The following is a 24,459-nucleotide window of genomic DNA, read 5'->3' as shown; positions in this document are numbered from 1 at the left end:
GGTCGACGGGGAAATGTCGCATGGAGATAAGGAGAAGAAAACTAACTAACGATGGGGAAACCATCGGCTAGATAGAAGGTCGGCGGCATTACCGTTGCCTGAAGAGAGAGCCAGCCAACGATGGGGACACCATCTTTTGGAAAGAAGGTCGACGGCATGAACTTCGTCGCCTAATGAGAAGTCGACGGGGAAACCGTAACCTGAGGAGAGCCAACCAATGATGGGGACACCATCGTCTGGAAAGAAGGTTGCCGGGGACACCGTCGCTTGTGAACCGACCAACGATGGGGAAACCATCGCCCGGTGAACCGACCAATGATGGGAAACCATCGCCCTGTGAGACTAGGTCGACGGGGACACCGTCACCCGTGAGCCGACCAATGATGGGAAACCATCACCCGGTGACTAATAAGGCATAAAGCCGGACAATAATGAGTAAACCTACGCAAGAGAAGACATCAAAGAGGAAACAATGAACAAGAAAAATTGGCACAATGGAAGAACAACCACACAGGAGACGGACGAAGAACATAAAGAGAAGAAGAAACTCACATTACGAAGGAATGGTGAAATACATTAAAGAGGAGACATCATGAAGAAGGACGAAGAACATAATCACCATTAATACTCCCCCTCAGGTGAGACTACATGAGCCCGGAGACAACAACACAAGAAAAGATGACAGGAGACAACAAAAGAGGACAACAACAAGAAAAAGAACAACATAACAACGCTAGAACATGACAAAAAGAGAAAATAAAGAGATTTGGAAATGGAAAAGGATTTTGGGGAGTAGATCTACAAAAGAGAAGAATAAAGGAATTTGGAGTTGGGATTGGGATGCCTAAAAGGGATTTGGGAAGAATATTTTGAATTCAAAAGAGAAATAAAGGAAAGATTTGGAGTTTTGGGTGGAGATTTGGAGATGCCGAAAGGCCTTCAAATTTAATTCAAAAGAGAAAGAAAGGGAAGATTTAAGGATTGAAGATTCGGGATTTAGTTTTGGATTTGGGGCTGAATATGGAGGATTGAGATTATAGATCTGGGGTTACTGCGATCAAGAACTGAGATTTTTTTGGTTGGAACTTACGACAAAGGGGACGGACATAGATATTGCACAAGAGTGGAGGATTTTGGCTGTGCGATTACATGAAACACAAAGTGATCGCATCATTAAAGAAAGTAAAAAGGGATCGCATCGTGAAAGCAAGTAAGAGTAATCGCATGATCTATAATCACAAGAGCAGAAACTTGCGATTAAGAAAGTTAATTGCAACTTGCTCGGGTAATCGCAAGAAAATTTGAGGGATTGAGAGGATGTGCTGATTCGTTAATACCAGTTGGGTCCGGGGAGAAATTTTAGGATTTAGAGATAGATTTTTGAGGGACGAGTATTCGCATGTTTTTATGTTATTATACGGCGTGAATGGAGAGAGATTCTAGGGATAGGGAGAGATTTTAGGAGAAAAAGATCTGACAGAGAGATTGTAGGGATTTTCCGAAAACAAAAAAGAAGTTGCTGTGCGCAAACAAGGAGAGAGAGAGAGAGAGAGAGAGAGAGAGAGAGAGAGAGAGAGACATGCGAGAATGAGAGAGATTTTAGGGATAAGGAAAGAGAATATAGGTTACTCTCAAATACGCAATGCCCTGAAAAAAAGAGAGAGAAGGGATTACGTTTCTGCAAATAAAAAAGGGTGCGAGAGTGGTTTCCGAGAGAGAGAGAGAGAGAGAGAGAGAGAGCTTGGGATTGCGCTTCTTCTTTCTTCTTCCTTGGATCTCAGCTCTGATACCATGTTAGAAATGGACTTAGGGTTAGAGAGAGGAAGAAGGAGGAGTAGATATATGGAGTCTCCACTAGGGAGCTCCTCATGTTAATGATGTATATATAGGCCCCAAATAGGGCAACAATGTACAATGACTGTAATAATCCTAAAACTACAAGTAATGACTAAACTACTCTAAATACATGTTATTCATCAATATATATAGAGAGAAAAATGTTTGTGCACTCGAGCGCATATAGGCTTATATGCGCTCGAGTGCACAAATAGCATGGGCCCACATTTTTCCGATGATCCAAAGCATTCATTTGAAAGACCCTTACATAGATAGGGTGTGTACAAAAAATCAGCTCCATAGGATCATCCTAGTCCATCCATTTGTGGAGGTCAAAATGGATGTCCATTCATCCATTTTGACCTCCACAAATGGATGGGTTAGGATGATCCTATGGAACTGATCTTTGGTACACACCCTATCTATGTAAGGCCCTTTCAAATGAATGCTTTGGATCATCATCCTTACAATGTGGGCCAACATGAGTTTTGTGCACTCAGACGCATATAAGCTATATGCGCTCGAGCGCACAAACATTTTTCTCTCACACACACACAGATATATATATATATATATATATATATTGTACGCGCGAGCATCCACATGTATGATTTACATGCCATATGAAATCATCCATACTTGGGTGAACTCTTTTCACACATGTTTTCAATTATTACATACATTATTCATATCAATGTATATATACACAACTATTTTGTGTACAGTGTACCTAGATCCATACATAGATGTGTGCGTTATTAAGAAAGGAAGGGGTCTCCTTTTTCTTTTTCTGCTCATATTCAGTAATCCATATAATATTCTAAAGGTTGCTGATTGGCCTCTCTCTCTCTCTCTCTCTCTCTACTTTGTTACTGTTCCTACTCCTTTACTGGCTTCTAGTGGAAAGTGCTGACCATGAATCGAAACAACAGTGCCAATTCAAAATATCCTCTTGCTTATGTTAAAAAATTCCTAGCTGGGATAAGGATTGATTTTTTATTTTTTTATTTCCGAATTCTTTATGCACTCTCAATGGATTTCAAATCCATGACTTTGGTCGTCTTCTACTCTAGGCTTGGATTACCTCTTGGCAAGAGGATTTTTTTTTTTTTTTTTTTTTGGGGGGGGGGGGGGGGGGGAATAGGGTACATGGGTGATTTGGTAGAATGATGCCACAAGTGATGAAGATGTCGAGTTTCTTTGATCCTGCCAAGTGTTGGGATTTTCCTCCATGGGCATCAGTAATTCTCATTAATGACATTCACTGCATAGAGTGAATCCGATTCTTTCCAAACATTTGCGATTCTCATTTTCTTGACTAAGAAGATCCCCTGATGAATGACCTGCAATTCTAAAGCTACAATCTTTCCAGATTCAATTTTTATGGACAATAAACCATGAACATTACCCTTCGAATCTCTGATTATTCCCCCTAGGCTTGCACCATTAGATTCACTCAAACTTAAATGTTTCCGTTTCCGTACCGACCGGAACCGAAATTTAAAACCGTGCCTATAGTGGCTCATCAACTTGGTTGGTTCTATTCGGCATGTTCAATTGGATTCATATGATATGCTGCCAAGTTAGGCGATGGCGATCCGGACATCAAGTCAATGGCATGTACATCATGCATAGGGGATTTGGCACTTTATCGGGAATCACAGCGGCGAAGTCGGATAATACTTCAATAGCTGCTCGGATAATGGTTCACTAACTTTGGGAGCCACTTCCAGTTGTTTCCCTTTGTCAGTTATTTTAACTTGGCGATCACAGTGACGATCGGCCCATTCTCCTTTCTAGACTTCCAACAAGTTAAATCATAACATGTGGGCTCTTTATAACTTAACCAAATTAAAAAAACACTAATCTAGAATAAGCCCCACTTAAAACTCACAAAAAAAACCCAACTTGTGGTGGAGCATAATAGGCCCCACAAGTAGACTCCATCTCAACTTTGAAATTACAAAGTTTTGAATTGACTATTCTGCGCTTTTTTGTTCTTCCCATCATAGGTCTTAATTTGATCCCTATCACCTGATTATATGAAATCTATCAACCTTTTTGGGGTCGAGCAGATATGCCGAAATTTGATTGCATTGGAACAGGTTTGCACTATATATATTTTTTTGAAAATTAGGTTTGCACTATATATCAATAGTCTTTGCAATATTGTATTGGATATATCCAATACAATTTCACATAACCATTTTACTTAGAAGTAAATATATTTGTTGATAGAGGTTTAGCATCTTAATGTAAAATTGATATGCTAAAATTCTAAACATCTAAAATCTTGGACAATGTATAATTATTAATTTTTGATCTGTTTTCCATTCTACAAAAGATATTATTGCACTATAAGGTATATTCTGTGAAACTTTCACTTTCTAAATATGGAATTAGTAGATATCATCAATTGAAATAGAGAATAATTAGGAACAACATTCTTCAAGATTAGGAAAATTTAATTATCTGTTCTTACATTGTTACTACCAAATGAATGGCATTGAATGCACATGAATGTCCATGCCTCGTACCTAGAATTTTATGGACCATCCACGGTTCCTCTATCAGATATCTTCCTTATAGCGTGTTCAAGGAACATGATATTTCTGATATTGTATTTATACATTAGTACTCTCATTATTGATTATGATATTATATATATATATATATATATATATATATATATATATATATATATATATCGAGGAACGTGTTGGTGAGCTTAAGCTCACCAAACTTATGGTGAGCTTAAGCGCCCCAATCACATGGGTCCCACATTTTCTGTGGTGATTCAAATCATTCATTTGCAAGGCCCTATCATAGATAGGGTGTGTACCAAAAATCAGCTCCATAGGATCATCATAACCCCTCCATTTGTGGAGGACAAAAATGGGCAGATTTGTGGACAAATAATGTCTGTCCATTTTGACCTCCACAAATGGATGGGTTAGGATGATCCGATGGAGCTGATTTTTGGTACACACCCCATCTATGTAAGGGCCTTTCAAATGAATGCTTTGGATCATCCTAACAAAGTAGGCCCCTAATGTGATTGAGCGCTTTGGTGAGCTTAAGCTCACCAACACTTTCCTCATATATATATATATATGCTAGAAATAGAGTTAGGGTTAGAGCGAGGAAGAAGAAGAGGAGTAGAGATATGGAGAGCCTCCACTAAGGAGCTCCTCATGTAAATGATGTGTATATAGGCCCCAATTAAGGCAACAATGTACAATGAGTGTAATACCCCTAAGACTATAAGTAATGACTAAACTGCCCTAAATACATGTTATTCAACACTTTCCCTCAAGCTAGATTGTATATACTATGGAACTCCAGCTTGCTACAAAGGAGACTACAACAACCAACTACAAATAACAAAAAATACAGTAAGCTCATACACACATCCAGCTTGGTTGATCACTCCTCAAGTTGGTGTGGCGAATACATAATGAAATACGTAATAATAAAAGACGACGACCACAATGAGAGTACAATCGTCGAGATCAGCATCCACTAAAAAGGAACAGCTCCCCCTTAAGCAACACCACGGCGAGAGCGATCAGAATAAGGCCTCCCACTGAATAAGAGGTCAGCGAATAAATCTGCAAACCTCGAAGGATCGAACAGAGACACCTCGGCAGGGAAATAACAACAAGCACCACGAGCAGGAACACCAGCTAAGTAGCACAACGCCAGTAGAAGAAGAACAAGAGATGGGGAAACCATCGGAGACAAGGTCGACGGGGAAATGTCGCATAGAGATAAGGAGACGAAAACTAACTAACAATGGGGAAACCATTGGCTAGATAGAAGGTCGGCGGCATTAACATCGTTGCTTGAAGAGAGGTCAATGGGTAAACCGTCGCCTGAAGAGAGAACCAACCAACGATGGGGACACCATCTTTTGGAAAGAAGGTCGACGGCATGAACTTCGTCGCCTAATGAGAAGTCGACGGGGAAACCGTAACCTGAGGAGAGCCAACCAATGATGGGGACACCATCGTCTGGAAAGAAGGTTGCCGGGGACACCGTCGCTTGTGAACCGACCAACGATGGGGAAACCATCGCCTGGTGAACCGACCAATGATGGGAAACCATCGCCCTGTGAGACTAGGTCGACGGGGACACCGTCACCCGTGAGCCGACCAATGATGGGAAACCATCACCCGGTGACTAATAAGGCATAAAGCCGGACAATAATGAGTAAACCTACGCAAGAGAAGACATCAAAGAGGAAACAATGAACAAGAAAAATTGGCACAATGGAAGAACAACCACACAGGAGACGGACGAAGAACATAAAGAGAAGAAGAAACTCACATTACGAAGGAATGGTGAAATACATTAAAGAGGAGACATCATGAAGAAGGACGAAGAACAGAATCACCATTAATACTCCCCCTCAGGTGAGACTACATGAGCCCGGAGACAACAACACAAGAAAAGATGACAGGAGACAACAAAAGAGGACAACAACAAGAAAAAGAACAACATAACAACGCTAGAACATGACAAAAAGAGAAAATAAAGAGATTTGGAAATGGAAAAGGATTTTGGGGAGTAGATCTACAAAAGAGAAGAATAAAGGAATTTGGAGTTGGGATTGGGATGCCTAAAAGGGATTTGGGAAGAATATTTTGAATTCAAAAGAGAAATAAAGGAAAGATTTGGAGTTTTGGGTGGAGATTTGGAGATGCCGAAAGGCCTTCAAATTTAATTCAAAAGAGAAAGAAAGGGAAGATTTAAGGATTGAAGATTCGGGATTTAGTTTTGGATTTGGGGTTGAATATGGAGGATTGAGATTATAGATCTGGGGTAACTGCAATCAAGAACTGAGATTTTTTTGGTTGGAACTTACGACAAAGGGGACGGACATAGATATTGCACAAGAGTGGAGGATTTTGGCTGTGCGATTACATGAAACACAAAGTGATCGCATCATTAAAGAAAGTAAAAAGGGATCGCATCGTGAAAGCAAGTAAGAGTAATCGCATGATCTATAATCACAAGAGCAGAAACTTGCGATTAAGAAAGTTAATTGCAACTTGCTCGGGTAATCGCAAGAAAATTTGAGGGATTGAGAGGATGTGCTGATTCGTTAATACCAGTTGGGTCCGGGGAGAAATTTTAGGATTTAGAGATAGATTTTTGAGGGACGAGTATTCGCATGTTTTTATGTTATTATACGGCGTGAATGGAGAGAGATTCTAGGGATAGGGAGAGATTTTAGGAGAAAAAGATCTGACAGAGAGATTGTAGGGATTTTCCGAAAACAAAAAAGAAGTTGCTGTGCGCAAACAAGGAGAGTGAGAGAGAGAGAGAGAGAGAGAGAGAGAGAGAGAGAGAGAGAGAGACATGCGAGAATGAGAGAGATTTTAGGGATAAGGAAAGAGAATATAGGTTACTCTCAAATACGCAATGCCCTGAAAAAAAAAGAGAGAAGGGATTACGTTTCTGCAAATAAAAAAGGGTGCGAGAGTGGTTTCCGAGAGAGAGAGAGAGAGAGAGAGAGAGAGAGAGAGAGAGAGAGAGAGAGAGAGCTTGGGATTGCGCTTCTTCTTTCTTCTTCCTTGGATCTCAGCTCTGATACCATGTTAGAAATGGACTTAGGGTTAGAGAGAGGAAGAAGGAGGAGTAGATATATGGAGTCTCCACTAGGGAGCTCCTCATGTTAATGATGTATATATAGGCCCCAAATAGGGCAACAATGTACAATGACTGTAATAATCCTAAAACTACAAGTAATGACTAAACTACTCTAAATACATGTTATTCATCAATATATATAGAGAGAAAAATGTTTGTGCACTCGAGCGCATATAGGCTTATATGCGCTCGAGTGCACAAATAGCATGGGCCCACATTTTTCCGATGATCCAAAGCATTCATTTGAAAGACCCTTACATAGATAGGGTGTGTACAAAAAATCAGCTCCATAGGATCATCCTAGTCCATCCATTTGTGGAGGTCAAAATGGATGTCCATTCATCCATTTTGACCTCCACAAATGGATGGGTTAGGATGATCCTATGGAACTGATCTTTGGTACACACCCTATCTATGTAAGGCCCTTTCAAATGAATGCTTTGGATCATCATCCTTACAATGTGGGCCAACATGAGTTTTGTGCACTCAGACGCATATAAGCTATATGCGCTCGAGCGCACAAACATTTTTCTCTCACACACACACAGATATATATATATTGTACGCGCGAGCATCCACATGTATGATTTACATGCCATATGAAATCATCCATACTTGGGTGAACTCTTTTCACACATGTTTTCAATTATTACATACATTATTCATATCAATGTATATATACACAACTATTTTGTGTACAGTGTACCTAGATCCATACATAGATGTGTGCGTTATTAAGAAAGGAAGGGGTCTCCTTTTTCTTTTTCTGCTCATATTCAGTAATCCATATAATATTCTAAAGGTTGCTGATTGGCCTCTCTCTCTCTCTCTCTCTCTCTCTCTCTCTCTCTCTCTACTTTGTTACTTTGTTACTGTTCCTACTCCTTTACTGGCTTCTAGTGGAAAGTGCTGACCATGAATCGAAACAACAGTGCCAATTCAAAATATCCTCTTGCTTATGTTAAAAAATTCCTAGCTGGGATAAGGATTGATTTTTTATTTTTTTATTTCCGAATTCTTTATGCACTCTCAATGGATTTCAAATCCATGACTTTGGTCGTCTTCTACTCTAGGCTTGGATTACCTCTTGGCAAGAGGATTTTTTTTTTTTTTTGTGTGGGGGGGGGGGGGGGGGGGGGAATAGGGTACATGGGTGATTTGGTAGAATGATGCCACAAGTGATGAAGATGTCGAGTTTCTTTGATCCTGCCAAGTGTTGGGATTTTCCTCCATGGGCATCAGTAATTCTCATTAATGACATTCACTGCATAGAGTGAATCCGATTCTTTCCAAACATTTGCGATTCTCATTTTCTTGACTAAGAAGATCCCCTGATGAATGACCTGCAATTCTAAAGCTACAATCTTTCCAGATTCATTTTTATGGACAATAAACCATGAACATTACCCTTCGAATCTCTGATTATTCCCCCTAGGCTTGCACCATTAGATTCACTCAAACTTAAATGTTTCCGTTTCCGTACCGACCGGAACCGAAATTTAAAACCGTGCCTATAGTGGCTCATCAACTTGGTTGGTTCTATTCGGCATGTTCAATTGGATTCATATGATATGCTGCCAAGTTAGGCGATGGCGATCCGGACATCAAGTCAATGGCATGTACATCATGCATAGGGGATTTGGCACTTTATCGGGAATCACAGCGGCGAAGTCGGATAATACTTCAATAGCTGCTCGGATAATGGTTCACTAACTTTGGGAGCCACTTCCAGTTGTTTCCCTTTGTCAGTTATTTTAACTTGGCGATCACAGTGACGATCGGCCCATTCTCCTTTCTAGACTTCCAACAAGTTAAATCATAACATGTGGGCTCTTTATAACTTAACCAAATTAAAAAAACACTAATCTAGAATAAGCCCCACTTAAAACTCACAAAAAAAACCCAACTTGTGGTGGAGCATAATAGGCCCCACAAGTAGACTCCATCTCAACTTTGAAATTACAAAGTTTTGAATTGACTATTCTGCGCTTTTTTGTTCTTCCCATCATAGGTCTTAATTTGATCCCTATCACCTGATTATATGAAATCTATCAACCTTTTTGGGGTCGAGCAGATATGCCGAAATTTGATTGCATTGGAACAGGTTTGCACTATATATATTTTTTTGAAAATTAGGTTTGCACTATATATCAATAGTCTTTGCAATATTGTATTGGATATATCCAATACAATTTCACATAACCATTTTACTTAGAAGTAAATATATTTGTTGATAGAGGTTTAGCATCTTAATGTAAAATTGATATGCTAAAATTCTAAACATCTAAAATCTTGGACAATGTATAATTATTAATTTTTGATCTGTTTTCCATTCTACAAAAGATATTATTGCACTATAAGGTATATTCTGTGAAACTTTCACTTTCTAAATATGGAATTAGTAGATATCATCAATTGAAATAGAGAATAATTAGGAACAACATTCTTCAAGATTAGGAAAATTTAATTATCTGTTCTTACATTGTTACTACCAAATGAATGGCATTGAATGCACATGAATGTCCATGCCTCGTACCTAGAATTTTATGGACCATCCACGGTTCCTCTATCAGATATCTTCCTTATAGCGTGTTCAAGGAACATGATATTTCTGATATTGTATTTATACATTAGTACTCTCATTATTGATTATGATATTATATATATATATATATATATATATATATATATATATATATATATATATATATATCGAGGAACGTGTTGGTGAGCTTAAGCTCACCAAACTTATGGTGAGCTTAAGCGCCCCAATCACATGGGTCCCACATTTTCTGTGGTGATTCAAATCATTCATTTGCAAGGCCCTATCATAGATAGGGTGTGTACCAAAAATCAGCTCCATAGGATCATCATAACCCCTCCATTTGTGGAGGACAAAAATGGGCAGATTTGTGGACAAATAATGTCTGTCCATTTTGACCTCCACAAATGGATGGGTTAGGATGATCCGATGGAGCTGATTTTTGGTACACACCCCATCTATGTAAGGGCCTTTCAAATGAATGCTTTGGATCATCCTAACAAAGTAGGCCCCTAATGTGATTGAGCGCTTTGGTGAGCTTAAGCTCACCAACACTTTCCTCATATATATATATATATGCTAGAAATAGAGTTAGGGTTAGAGCGAGGAAGAAGAAGAGGAGTAGAGATATGGAGAGCCTCCACTAAGGAGCTCCTCATGTAAATGATGTGTATATAGGCCCCAATTAAGGCAACAATGTACAATGAGTGTAATACCCCTAAGACTATAAGTAATGACTAAACTGCCCTAAATACATGTTATTCAACACTTTCCCTCAAGCTAGATTGTATATACTATGGAACTCCAGCTTGCTACAAAGGAGACTACAACAACCAACTACAAATAACAAAAAATACAGTAAGCTCATACACACATCCAGCTTGGTTGATCACTCCTCAAGTTGGTGTGGCGAATACATAATGAAATACGTAATAATAAAAGACGACGACCACAATGAGAGTACAATCGTCGAGATCAGCATCCACTAAAAAGGAACAGCTCCCCCTTAAGCAACACCACGGCGAGAGCGATCAGAATAAGGCCTCCCACTGAATAAGAGGTCAGCGAATAAATCTGCAAACCTCGAAGGATCGAACAGAGACACCTCGGCAGGGAAATAACAACAAGCACCACGAGCAGGAACACCAGCTAAGTAGCACAACGCCAGTAGAAGAAGAACAAGAGATGGGGAAACCATCGGAGACAAGGTCGACGGGGAAATGTCGCATAGAGATAAGGAGACGAAAACTAACTAACAATGGGGAAACCATTGGCTAGATAGAAGGTCGGCGGCATTAACATCGTTGCTTGAAGAGAGGTCAATGGGTAAACCGTCGCCTGAAGAGAGAACCAACCAACGATGGGGACACCATCTTTTGGAAAGAAGGTCGACGGCATGAACTTCGTCGCCTAATGAGAAGTCGACGGGGAAACCGTAACCTGAGGAGAGCCAACCAATGATGGGGACACCATCGTCTGGAAAGAAGGTTGCCGGGGACACCGTCGCTTGTGAACCGACCAACGATGGGGAAACCATCGCCTGGTGAACCGACCAATGATGGGAAACCATCGCCCTGTGAGACTAGGTCGACGGGGACACCGTCACCCGTGAGCCGACCAATGATGGGAAACCATCACCCGGTGACTAATAAGGCATAAAGCCGGACAATAATGAGTAAACCTACGCAAGAGAAGACATCAAAGAGGAAACAATGAACAAGAAAAATTGGCACAATGGAAGAACAACCACACAGGAGACGGACGAAGAACATAAAGAGAAGAAGAAACTCACATTACGAAGGAATGGTGAAATACATTAAAGAGGAGACATCATGAAGAAGGACGAAGAACAGAATCACCATTAATACTCCCCCTCAGGTGAGACTACATGAGCCCGGAGACAACAACACAAGAAAAGATGACAGGAGACAACAAAAGAGGACAACAACAAGAAAAAGAACAACATAACAACGCTAGAACATGACAAAAAGAGAAAATAAAGAGATTTGGAAATGGAAAAGGATTTTGGGGAGTAGATCTACAAAAGAGAAGAATAAAGGAATTTGGAGTTGGGATTGGGATGCCTAAAAGGGATTTGGGAAGAATATTTTGAATTCAAAAGAGAAATAAAGGAAAGATTTGGAGTTTTGGGTGGAGATTTGGAGATGCCGAAAGGCCTTCAAATTTAATTCAAAAGAGAAAGAAAGGGAAGATTTAAGGATTGAAGATTCGGGATTTAGTTTTGGATTTGGGGTTGAATATGGAGGATTGAGATTATAGATCTGGGGTAACTGCAATCAAGAACTGAGATTTTTTTGGTTGGAACTTACGACAAAGGGGACGGACATAGATATTGCACAAGAGTGGAGGATTTTGGCTGTGCGATTACATGAAACACAAAGTGATCGCATCATTAAAGAAAGTAAAAAGGGATCGCATCGTGAAAGCAAGTAAGAGTAATCGCATGATCTATAATCACAAGAGCAGAAACTTGCGATTAAGAAAGTTAATTGCAACTTGCTCGGGTAATCGCAAGAAAATTTGAGGGATTGAGAGGATGTGCTGATTCGTTAATACCAGTTGGGTCCGGGGAGAAATTTTAGGATTTAGAGATAGATTTTTGAGGGACGAGTATTCGCATGTTTTTATGTTATTATACGGCGTGAATGGAGAGAGATTCTAGGGATAGGGAGAGATTTTAGGAGAAAAAGATCTGACAGAGAGATTGTAGGGATTTTCCGAAAACAAAAAAGAAGTTGCTGTGCGCAAACAAGGAGAGTGAGAGAGAGAGAGAGAGAGAGAGAGAGAGAGAGAGAGAGAGAGAGAGAGACATGCGAGAATGAGAGAGATTTTAGGGATAAGGAAAGAGAATATAGGTTACTCTCAAATACGCAATGCCCTGAAAAAAAAAGAGAGAAGGGATTACGTTTCTGCAAATAAAAAAGGGTGCGAGAGTGGTTTCCGAGAGAGAGAGAGAGAGAGAGAGAGAGAGAGAGAGAGAGAGAGAGAGAGAGCTTGGGATTGCGCTTCTTCTTTCTTCTTCCTTGGATCTCAGCTCTGATACCATGTTAGAAATGGACTTAGGGTTAGAGAGAGGAAGAAGGAGGAGTAGATATATGGAGTCTCCACTAGGGAGCTCCTCATGTTAATGATGTATATATAGGCCCCAAATAGGGCAACAATGTACAATGACTGTAATAATCCTAAAACTACAAGTAATGACTAAACTACTCTAAATACATGTTATTCATCAATATATATAGAGAGAAAAATGTTTGTGCACTCGAGCGCATATAGGCTTATATGCGCTCGAGTGCACAAATAGCATGGGCCCACATTTTTCCGATGATCCAAAGCATTCATTTGAAAGACCCTTACATAGATAGGGTGTGTACAAAAAATCAGCTCCATAGGATCATCCTAGTCCATCCATTTGTGGAGGTCAAAATGGATGTCCATTCATCCATTTTGACCTCCACAAATGGATGGGTTAGGATGATCCTATGGAACTGATCTTTGGTACACACCCTATCTATGTAAGGCCCTTTCAAATGAATGCTTTGGATCATCATCCTTACAATGTGGGCCAACATGAGTTTTGTGCACTCAGACGCATATAAGCTATATGCGCTCGAGCGCACAAACATTTTTCTCTCACACACACACAGATATATATATATTGTACGCGCGAGCATCCACATGTATGATTTACATGCCATATGAAATCATCCATACTTGGGTGAACTCTTTTCACACATGTTTTCAATTATTACATACATTATTCATATCAATGTATATATACACAACTATTTTGTGTACAGTGTACCTAGATCCATACATAGATGTGTGCGTTATTAAGAAAGGAAGGGGTCTCCTTTTTCTTTTTCTGCTCATATTCAGTAATCCATATAATATTCTAAAGGTTGCTGATTGGCCTCTCTCTCTCTCTCTCTCTCTCTCTCTCTCTCTCTCTCTACTTTGTTACTTTGTTACTGTTCCTACTCCTTTACTGGCTTCTAGTGGAAAGTGCTGACCATGAATCGAAACAACAGTGCCAATTCAAAATATCCTCTTGCTTATGTTAAAAAATTCCTAGCTGGGATAAGGATTGATTTTTTATTTTTTTATTTCCGAATTCTTTATGCACTCTCAATGGATTTCAAATCCATGACTTTGGTCGTCTTCTACTCTAGGCTTGGATTACCTCTTGGCAAGAGGATTTTTTTTTTTTTTTGTGGGGGGGGGGGGGGGGGGGGGGAATAGGGTACATGGGTGATTTGGTAGAATGATGCCACAAGTGATGAAGATGTCGAGTTTCTTTGATCCTGCCAAGTGTTGGGATTTTCCTCCATGGGCATCAGTAATTCTCATTAATGACATTCACTGCATAGAGTGAATCCGATTCTTTCCAAACATTTGCGATTCTCATTTTCTTGACTAAGAAGATCCCCTGATGAATGACCTGCAATTCTAAAGCTACAATCTTTCCAGATTCAATTTTTATGGACAATAAACCATGAACATTACCCTTCGAATCTCTGATTATTCCCCCTAGGCTTGCACCATTAGATTCACTCAAACTGAAATGTTTCCGTTTCCGTACCGACCGGAACCGAAATTTAAAACCGTGCCTATAGTACTCATCAACTTGGTTGCTTCTATTCGGCATGTTCAATTGGATTCATATGATATGCTGCCAAGTTAGGCGATGGCGATCCGGACATCAAGTCAATGACATGTACATCATGCATATGGGATTTGGCACTTTATCGGGAATCACAGCGGCGAAGTTGGATAATACTTTAATAACTGCTCGGATAATGGTTCACTAACTTCGGGAGCCACTTCCGGTTGTTTACCTTTCAGTTATTTTAACTTGGCGATGACGATCAGCCCATTCTCCTTTCTAGACTTCCAACAAGTTAAATCCTAACATGTGGGCTCTTTATAACTTAACCGAATTAAAAAACACTAATCTAGAATAAGCCCCACTTAAAACTCACAAAAAAAACCCTACTTAAAACAGTCGTGGAGCAAAATAGGCTCCACAAGTAGACTCCATCTCAACTTTGAAATTACAAAGTTTTGAATTGACTATTCTGCCTTTTTTTGTTCTTCCCATTATAGGTCTTAATTTGATTCCTATCACCTGACCATATGATGTTGCAGGCTTTGGCAGCCATCCCATCAATCAACAACGAGGCCATCCAGCAGAGATTGGATCGCGTCCGGACTTTCTATGAACTTTTAAATTTGCCATACGAGGCAATTCATCTTACTTTGACTGTGTCCTTATATCTTATTCTTCCCTTCCGATCATTTTGATAGATGATATTCTTCTGTTGCAGGCCTTACTTGCCTTCATGAAAGAACATGAGTACTTATTTACGACTGCCGAGTAAGTAAATATGCAATTTATCATCTTGTTGATTTTCATAAATGAGGAAACAGCTTACAGCTGAGCATTGGTTTGGCAGGTATTCTAGTCTTCTAAAAGTGAAGGTCCCAGGCAGAGAGATCCCTATTGATGATCCAGAACAGTTGGTAGCTGAGATATTGTCCCATTAACATTTTGATGAAAGCTCAATCTGGAGAAATATGAAACTTCAACAATTTTCAGCTATTACTGTCATTGCAGTTTTGTCAAAGAGAGTGCAGAAAGGATGTTGGAAGAAAAGATGGTGGACCAGAAAGCCTGTGAAGGAATCAAAAGCTCTGCTCTGTTTAGAGAGAATAATAGTAGGACGAGAGACTCTTTTTCTTGTTATTATCATTTGTTTGAAATATCCTCTTCCATTTCTTTGTATTTAATCTTTCATGGATACATACATCTGTTAAGAACAGAGTGGTGGATCAAGAAAAGAAGAAAGTCTGATGTATTCTAAACATGAAGCAAACAACTAATGCTCTTAGGTGATTTCTAAAAACAGCTTTCTTATGTAAGAGTCCTCAACACCTGTCATTTTGGATCCTAGCTTTATCTAGGCTAGAATGGCTCTGCAGCCTGATATATGGGCCAGATGATAAATAAGAGAATACTAAAGATTCGAGCCATAGAATTTCTCAATTCTGACACAAGATGCTTATTAGATAGTAATAGAATTATTTCGCCATTAATGTTTGCCATACTGGTCGATATGTTTTAACAGTCAAGTCTATCTGCTGAAATTGGCAACATATGCCTCTTTCAGTTTAAATAGTCAAGCCTTAAACTGTGTCATTGTGTCCACTGAAATCATGCAAAAAAGGTATAGTGGGGCCACCTATTTGGATGATCTAAACCATTTAGATAGGTCTTCCCTCAAAGATTTTCTTCATATGATGATCACGACCCTTAAAATTGTCGAGGTGTCTGTAATATTGTTTTCTAACAGCAGCAAGGAGCCATCATTAAAAAGTGCATTTATTATTCCTTAACTGCTACATTTTTTCAGTTCTTTTATAAATGCACTGAGGGGATGTGATCCAATGGTGGCACCCACGCCACTGATTTTTGCAAGAGCGCCCTTCAGTTTAGCATTCCTTTAGTCTTTTTTTATGAATAAATGTGATACACTTTGCAAAATGGGGATTTAGAGGTGGAAAATTTATGGTGTGTTGGCCCACCATAGGTATAAAATTGATCGGGGCAGTTGAATTGGATGATTCTAAGCTTTTGACCGTTAATTATATGAAGACTTTGATGAAAGGTTCTGATTAAAAATCTTACTCGTCCTATCTATGTGCCACGTGTACGGCTACAATTAATTAAAATAAAAATTAGGAAAATGCCTTACCATGATTAAAGGGGAACGAAGAGAAATAACACGCTTAGTCGCTTACTGTGTTTGATTTTTCTGCTATTAAAAACAAAAAAAAAAACAAAACACTTGGTTTGATTTTTCCACACATAATTCAACAGCCTCGACTTGTAGTCATGGAAAAATAATAAAAATATACATTGTTCATTTCCTAGCATTGTTCGGTTGTCATTTTCTATTCACATGACAAAAGTTAATACATTTTTGGGGAATGCTAAATTGAAAGGTGGCCTTGCAAAAATCAGCAGTAGGGGCGCCATCATTAGCATTTGATTTTTTTGCAAGAGTGTCCTTGACTTTAGCATTCCTCCTACCTCTCTTATAACTAAATTGGTGATTTTGTGTTGACCCACCACAGGTACAAATGCCATACCGTACCTGAATGAACAGGAGAAGAAACCTCCACGAAAACGCAGTCTGTTAGATTTTCCACACGTCATCGTGGAAAAAACATCTCTCTACATTACTGGTTCCTTCTTTTATAGAGGACATGGAAGAGAATGGATGGACAGTTCAAAACAAAAAAAAGATATTAGATGGTGTTTTTGCAAGAGAGATTTGCATTCGACCAAGGAATCTCTAGTAAAATGGCGATTAGATTCTGGGAGTTTTAGGGGATGATTGGTGTTTGATGCTATGGAGGAAATCCAAGTGTACCCAATCGGATCTGGGTCCGAGACAAATTCCATATGGAAGAAGAAGAAGAAGCAGAGATTCCAATGGAGAGCAGTCTCTGATGAGAATAGAAAGGAGTCCACAAAGAAGTGGGTCATTCGAACTTTTTATCCAAACAACACCTCTGAGAAAACCCACTCCAAATCTTTTGCTCTCTCTGATCATCAAACCACAAGCTCCCATCATCATTCACTTGCTGCTCATCCTATTTTGACAGATACTTGTCATCTACCCAATTCTCAAAATCCTTCAATTAATTCACCATCCATGTCTTATGCAGAAGCCTTCTTCCAGAGGAATCAGAGTAATTGGTATCGAAAAAGGGCGGAGAATAGGAAGAAGGAACCTAAGCTTCCTCCTCCTCCAAAGACTTCGCTTTACGCAGGTGAGCCCGCGATTTACTTTGATGAATCAGTTATCAATGCAAAAGCTGAGAAATTCAAATACTGTCTTGTTGGGAAGTTCCCCTACTCATTTCCAAGCTTGACACAGATTAGAGAGTGGGTTGCTAGAGAATGGAAACTCAGAGGGGATTGGTCTGTTACCTTACTGGATTTTAACCACATTTTCATTAGGTTAGACAATGAATCGGACATGATCCGGTTGTGGGTCAGCAATAGATGGTGGATTAATGGCCATTTGATGAAGGTTTTTAAATGGACTCCTCAATTCCGAGCAGGAAATGGGGAACCCTCTTCTGCTGCTGTTTGGATTGCACTCCCTCGTCTCCCTGTTGTTTTCTTTGAAGAAGATGTCTTATTCTCTATTTCATCTCTAGTTGGAAAACCACTTGCAATTGATGTTCCAACAAAGATTCTGTCTCGAACCAATGTTGCACGAATCTGTGTAGAAGTTGATCTTCTCGTAGAGTTCCCTCGTCGAGTATGGATTGGAATTGGGGAAGGAGGCTTTTGGCAACGCATATACTATGAGAAGTTACCTTCCTACTGTCTTAACTGCAACCGCCAAGGGCATTCAACAAAGATCTGCAAGTTCAATGCAAGCAATTCTGTAATTCGCAATTCTAGTGACAAGGTAACAAACTCTGCCCGGGAAATCTTAAAGACTGAAATAAATCAACCCACCAAACAGGATAGTTGTGGGACTTTTGATCCAAATAGAGGATATAAGGCTGCTTCTAAATCTTTGATTGATGATGAACCTCGCTATGGTTCTCATAATCCGGGAAGTCAACATACCGATGTTAAAGATCTTCGGAAGACTCAGATAGGTGTATTCAACTCTGACGAATTCAGATCAGACATCAAGTCCCTTGTTAGCATTCGATCGTCTGAGAACTTGGGAGATCATCATTCAGTTGATGAAGTGATCAGGTCCAAGTCAGCTGATCTCAAATTCTCAAGTAACTGGATAGTAGATTGGCACGCCGAAGAAGAATATAGAACATCTAAGCCTTCTGTCCACAAATCTATGGAAGGAGAAAGCAGCAAGATAAAGCATGATCAAATATGTGACCTAAGTAAAGATAGAGAGGGACATAATCAGCTTATCGCAGAGGCTCCATCTCTACTACCATCAAGTCCAAGTCTTGCATTTCAACATAGAGCTGGACATAGTGTGCCTATCATTAAGGATTCTTCTCAGCTACCATCGAACCGGGTTACAATTGTCGAAGCAATGACCAGAAGCTTAGGAACTACGGAAAACATCAAAACAGGTAAGAATAAGGGTAGGGAAGTAACTGATCTGAAACCATAGAATGGTATTATTTTCCAATCATTGAAAAAAAATCTTAACCTCACTATTTTTCTTCCTTTTTTCTTTTGGTAGGTAGACAGGGTTTTGGTGGAACTTTTTCTACTTTATCGATAATGAATGCAACATTTCTTCGTACCTCAACAAATCATGCCAGGGATGATGGGAATAAAATAGAGAAAGAAGTAATGCATGTGCTAAAAGTGGGAACAGAGCGAGCAAATTTAGATGAAGAAATCATTCGGGTTGGTAGAAGCATCTTAGAAGAAGAAGAAGAAGAAAAGAAATTTCAAAGCCATCTAACCGATCAGCATAAGCCACAAGGACTACAGCATTCGAAGAACAATAAAAGTAAGAAAAGCCTGATAAAGCAAACTCCGCCCACCAGGTATGCTGCATTACCTTTGTTTAAATGACTTCAAAAATGTTTAAAAAAAAAATATTACTGTGATTAGCAATGACTCATCTAGAAGATATCTAGAGTCCATCCTTAGAGAACAAAATCTAGGAACACTTGGTATAGTAGAACCAAAGATTTCCTCTTTACTGATTAGCAACACAAGGTTGGTGATCTTGGTTTATAGAATTGCTTCACTAGAAATAGAAAAACAATCACTCTGATTATCTTACCAAAACATTGAATATTATAGGGATTAGCAACAACCACTCTAGATGATATCTGGACTCCATGCCTAGAGAAGAAAATCTAAAGATTCTTATTAGGGCGATGATATTTTCACTCGCCCTTGCATTATGCATTCGCCTCCCTAATAAAGTGATTTGACGTCAAGAAGCGTTAAAGTTGCCCACTTTCACGTCAAATCACGTTTTAAGGGGAGTGCATGCGTAATGCAGGGGGAGTGAAAATATCATCTCCCTTCTTATTATAGCAGAACCAAAGATTTCCTCTTTACATACGAGGAAAACACAGTGGGTTCAAGAATTGGTTGATTACACATATGACAAACTCTCATAATCAAGTATTTTACACATGTTGAATGAAATTTTATCTCTAGGGCATGGGTCGAGAATAGAGCGTACAGATCTGGAGTCTTTAACATCGTTGCTGTTTGCTTAAACTAGGGCCCATGCTGGTTGCCTACTGATTCTGCTCTTCAACTTGAACTTATCTCGGAATGCATCAATTTACATATGATTTCCAAACAGGGACTTTCATGTGTTGTTTAACCAAATAGATGCAAAGAATAACCTAGAATTTTTTTTTGTTCATAACCTTAATTTCTAGAGTGACCATAATCTAGAGGTACTGAAGGTTTGTTTGATCAGGTTGTGTGATTAGATTACAAGTTGAAGGATTTGTTGGATCAGGTTGTGTGATTAGATTACAAGCTGAAGATATTGTTGGTGTAGGTCTTCAAAACTCGGTCTAACATCTTTATTCCTCTTTAGTGAAGGAAGCTTCAGTAATGATTATTAACCTAGATTTTCTAAATTATCAATTATATTGTACTCAAACCCTGGCACAACGGTAAGGTTGCTCCATTGTGACCTGGTGGTCACGGGTGCGAGTCACGGAAACAGCCTGCGTACATCTAGCCTTCCCCATACGCCGCAATGGCGGGAGCATAGTGCACTGGGCCGCACTTTTTATCGTACTTGTGCACTCTCTTATGATTTCTAAAAGCTAATACTTGATGCAATGCTATTGGTTTCTACCATGGTTTTAAATTTCGACTGAAATCCGAAATTTCGGATTTCGGTGAGGAACGAAACGAAAAGGCACCGAAACCGAAATTCCTGAAATTTACCAAATTGCGTTCAAAATTTCAGAAATTTCAGTACTTTCGATTGAAATTTCGTCCTAAAAATCCGGCTTTTCGTTCACCAGTACCAAATTTCGCCCGACATTTCGGGATTTAGGCTGAAATTTCGGTTTCAGATAAGTCCGAAATTTAGCCGAAACCGAAATTTAAAACCATGGTTTCTACTTTCTTTTTGTTTGTTGATTTACAAGGAAGTGGAAGAAAGAATTACATAAACAAATTCATTTTCTTTTATTATGTTTTTAGACCTTGCTTATTTTAATTAATACAGGTTATGATTATGTAAATTTGCATTTTTCTTGGAAACTTTAAAGAGAATATATTCATTTTCGTGAATGTTGTTGTTCTTACACTGTTTTCCCAATACACTGTACTTTCAATCTCCTTAAAGAAATGTTTTAATTATGAAAAATGAAAGAATATCATTTTTCTACCTCCACTATCCAGTTTTAACGGAGGTCTTCGAGTAGCATTGTTTTTTTTCCCTTGAACGAGAATAAATTCATTAATGGCTGTAATCGGAATACATCAACGGGACTAGGCGTCCCACCAATGCAAACAACAGTTGTACAGCAACAATCTAAAAAACTCTAATAAAAACCCATTGAAAAATTTAATAGTTTAAGTAAATATAATGTTTTATTTTTATATATAAAACTAAGGACAGATAAAACTCAAAACATATGGTATTTGCAAAGTTGTGGTAGTAGTATTCAGAAAAAACTAAGTAAAAGAAACCAGAAAGTGTCCCCATGAATCATAAAGTATTGGATGCCAAGACATGTCTGACATAGGTACTTCTCCCATTCAGAAGAATCCGTGTAACATAGGCCCCATCTCAGCTAACCAAGCAAAGTTCAGTTCTGTTCAGAACTTCAGATACATTGCAACAACATAGACCCATATTGTGTCTGAGCAAAAATGCAGGAGCGTCCTCATTCCAGCACCTGTTTGACTCACTTATATCAGTCATTAATGCTCCTTAAACAAAGGTACCTACACCATAGTCCATGTTAATTCCACATCCAAGCATATTGCTGCCATCAGTCAACGATCCTCCACTAGGAGGAGATTGTGAATTGAGGAGCGGATCATAATATCTCCTTTGGTCATGTAAGGAGATCAGCAAACTGCGAGGCGGATAGACTCACTAGGAATGGAGCACATAGACAAAGCTTGGAACTTTTCGATTTTCTTCCTCATTAGATTCCCATTTTGTATTTTGTTTTCTCTTTTCTTGGTTTTGTATAATGACCATCTAGGTCGGATGTTCTTCTCTTCTTAATATATTCATTCACCATTCAAAAAAAGAGTCAATGAACCTCTTCTACCAGCCAGTGATTTCATTAACAGACAGATCATTCTTGGCTTGAGATATCTGTATTGCACCTCTAACCCAGGTTGGCACCAATTTGCGTCCGAACATTCGCAACCAGTATGCATTGTCAATTTTTGGCTAATATTTCCATTCCATGCGAACTTTTTGGTGCAGGTTCAGATTTCATATTCTTTAGATTGAGCCTCTCAAATGCTTAAAAAGACTTTCAATTCCAAAAATATCATCCCTTCCAGTCATGATTTAATTACTTTCTTTCTTTAATGTGCATTAAGTCCTGATGGTTTGATCGCAATAAAAAAATTATTCTAATCTTATTCTTTCTCTACAGAATGAAATTGTCATTGATGAATCCTATCTTCATCTGGAAGAAGAAAAGGGAGAATATTCAAACTCAGGAGATTTTAGAGAATTATATGTACTACCTTGCCAAAATAATATACAAATATTCAGATATCAAGGCCATGACCATGTCTTTTAGGGATGAAATTGGCGGAGGAGGCTTTGGTTCTGTGTTTAAAGGGATGCTTCCTGACAGCCGGCTGGTTGCTGTTAAGGTCCTAGAGAGAGAGTCATGTCAAGGTGAAATTGAGTTCCATCGTGAAGTTGAAATCTTAAAGAGGGCTGACCATGTTAATATTATTAGTCTGCTTGGTTTCTGTTCAGAGAAGTCCAAAAGAGCTCTGATATATGACTTCATGCCCAACGGATCTCTTGATAAGTTCATCTTCGGCATGGAACCAACTGGAGCCCGTCCTCTAGGATGGGAAACACTGCACAAAATTGCAGTTGGCATTGCTCGAGGGCTCGAGTACCTACACTATGGGTGCAGCATGCATATTTTGCATCTGGATGTAAAACCATCAAACATTCTTCTTGACCAAGACTTTTGTCCAAAGATCTCTGACTTCGGGTTGGCGGAGCTGTGGCCTACAAAAGAGAGTTACTTGAAGGGTCGCATCTGTGGGACTTTGGGTTATATGGCACCTGAACTTGCCATGGAAGGCAGTGTCTCTGACAAGTCAGATGTTTATGGCTATGGAGTGACACTGCTAGAAATGGTTGAAGGAAGAAGGCTCGTGGTTCCATATCCCAATCCAGAAAACATTACCTGGGCACACTTAGTCAGCCCGGTTTGTAACCGTCTTGATCAAAGAGATTTAGGACTGGAAGGGTTAGCTGGGGTTGCAGACGAAGAGATTGCAAGGAAGATGATCTTGGTTGGTCTGTGGTGTATACAGGATAATGCTGCAAATCGGCCTTCAATGAGGAGGGTAGTGGAGATGTTGGAAAGAAGCATTGACAACTTGCAAATGCCTCCTAAGCCTTCCTTTAGAGATGCTATGATTTACTCATCAACGGATTCTGGAGCTGCAGAATTTGGAGCTGTGGATTCTTTTACAGACTCATTAGAAGGAAGATGATCTTGGTCAGTTTTGTGGTGAAAAGATATAATCGTAAGATCAACCGTAGGATATTTTCCTTCCATGAGTGTGATTAATATTATCATTTGAAGATAAGCTTTTACTCTTGTAGCAATTATTTGTAATTGTTTTTACTCTTGTAGCAATTATTTGTAATGTTTTTACTCTTGTAGTAATTATTTGTGAATGAGATTATTTCTTCTTTTTGAGCAACTTATTACTCTCTTTCCTCTAAACACTTAGTTCTCTTTTCACCAAGTCTCAATTCTTCCCTTCGCCTTGATTCTCACAACTTTTACACTTGTAGTAATTATTTGTGAATGAGATTATTGGTATCTCTTCTTCTTCTTTATCTGATTTTTCTTCTTGTGTTTTTGCTTGATAGAGGTGATCAACTCAAAAGTCAATAGATAGATGCTGTAACAATCCTTTTGGGAATTGGGATTTTTTTTTTATCATGTGAAGATGTGAATTATTAATAGGACTTAAAACCAAACCTTGTCAATCATGAAAATATGCTTTCAAGTTTCAACAAATGTATCAAACACCACCATTCTGTCACGGATGCTCTTAACAGCCCTTTGCCAAGTAATTATCTTTCTCAGAATCTATATATGAGTTTGAGTAACATTGTAAACTTTTTCTACAGGCAAAACTGTATGGTGTACTCACACAGCTGTTGGCCCGTTGC

The 24,459-nt window shown here is 39.1% G+C and overlaps 2 protein-coding genes across 2 annotated transcripts in view; both read left to right on the top strand.

Moving 5' to 3' along the window:
- SEC8 (subunit of exocyst complex 8) overlaps positions 1-15,960 on the top strand; it is an 87,107-nt gene extending 71,147 nt beyond the window's left edge. The window contains exons 25-27 of the mRNA XM_077361632.1: positions 15,203-15,298; positions 15,382-15,431; positions 15,511-15,960. Of these exons, the coding sequence (XP_077217747.1) occupies positions 15,203-15,298; positions 15,382-15,431; positions 15,511-15,601 (237 nt within the window). The 3' untranslated portion in view covers positions 15,602-15,960. The remainder of the gene's footprint in view (positions 1-15,202; positions 15,299-15,381; positions 15,432-15,510) is intronic.
- A 1,237-nt stretch (positions 15,961-17,197) lies between these two features.
- Positions 17,198-23,981, top strand: LOC143853421 (uncharacterized). Its single transcript, XM_077363175.1, has 3 exons — positions 17,198-19,186; positions 19,300-19,612; positions 22,676-23,981. Exons 1-3 carry the CDS (start codon positions 17,470-17,472, stop codon positions 23,766-23,768), a joined length of 3,123 nt encoding a protein of 1,040 aa, XP_077219290.1. The 5' UTR covers positions 17,198-17,469; the 3' UTR covers positions 23,769-23,981.
- The last annotated feature ends 478 nt before the right edge of the window (positions 23,982-24,459 follow it).

The sequence above is a fragment of the Tasmannia lanceolata genome, unplaced genomic scaffold, assembly GCF_043159265.1.
Source record: "Tasmannia lanceolata isolate RefF3 unplaced genomic scaffold, GAP_Taslan_0.1 ptg000019l, whole genome shotgun sequence".
Lineage (NCBI taxonomy): Eukaryota > Viridiplantae > Streptophyta > Magnoliopsida > Canellales > Winteraceae > Tasmannia > Tasmannia lanceolata.
This window is presented reverse-complemented; position numbering and strand designations above follow the sequence as displayed.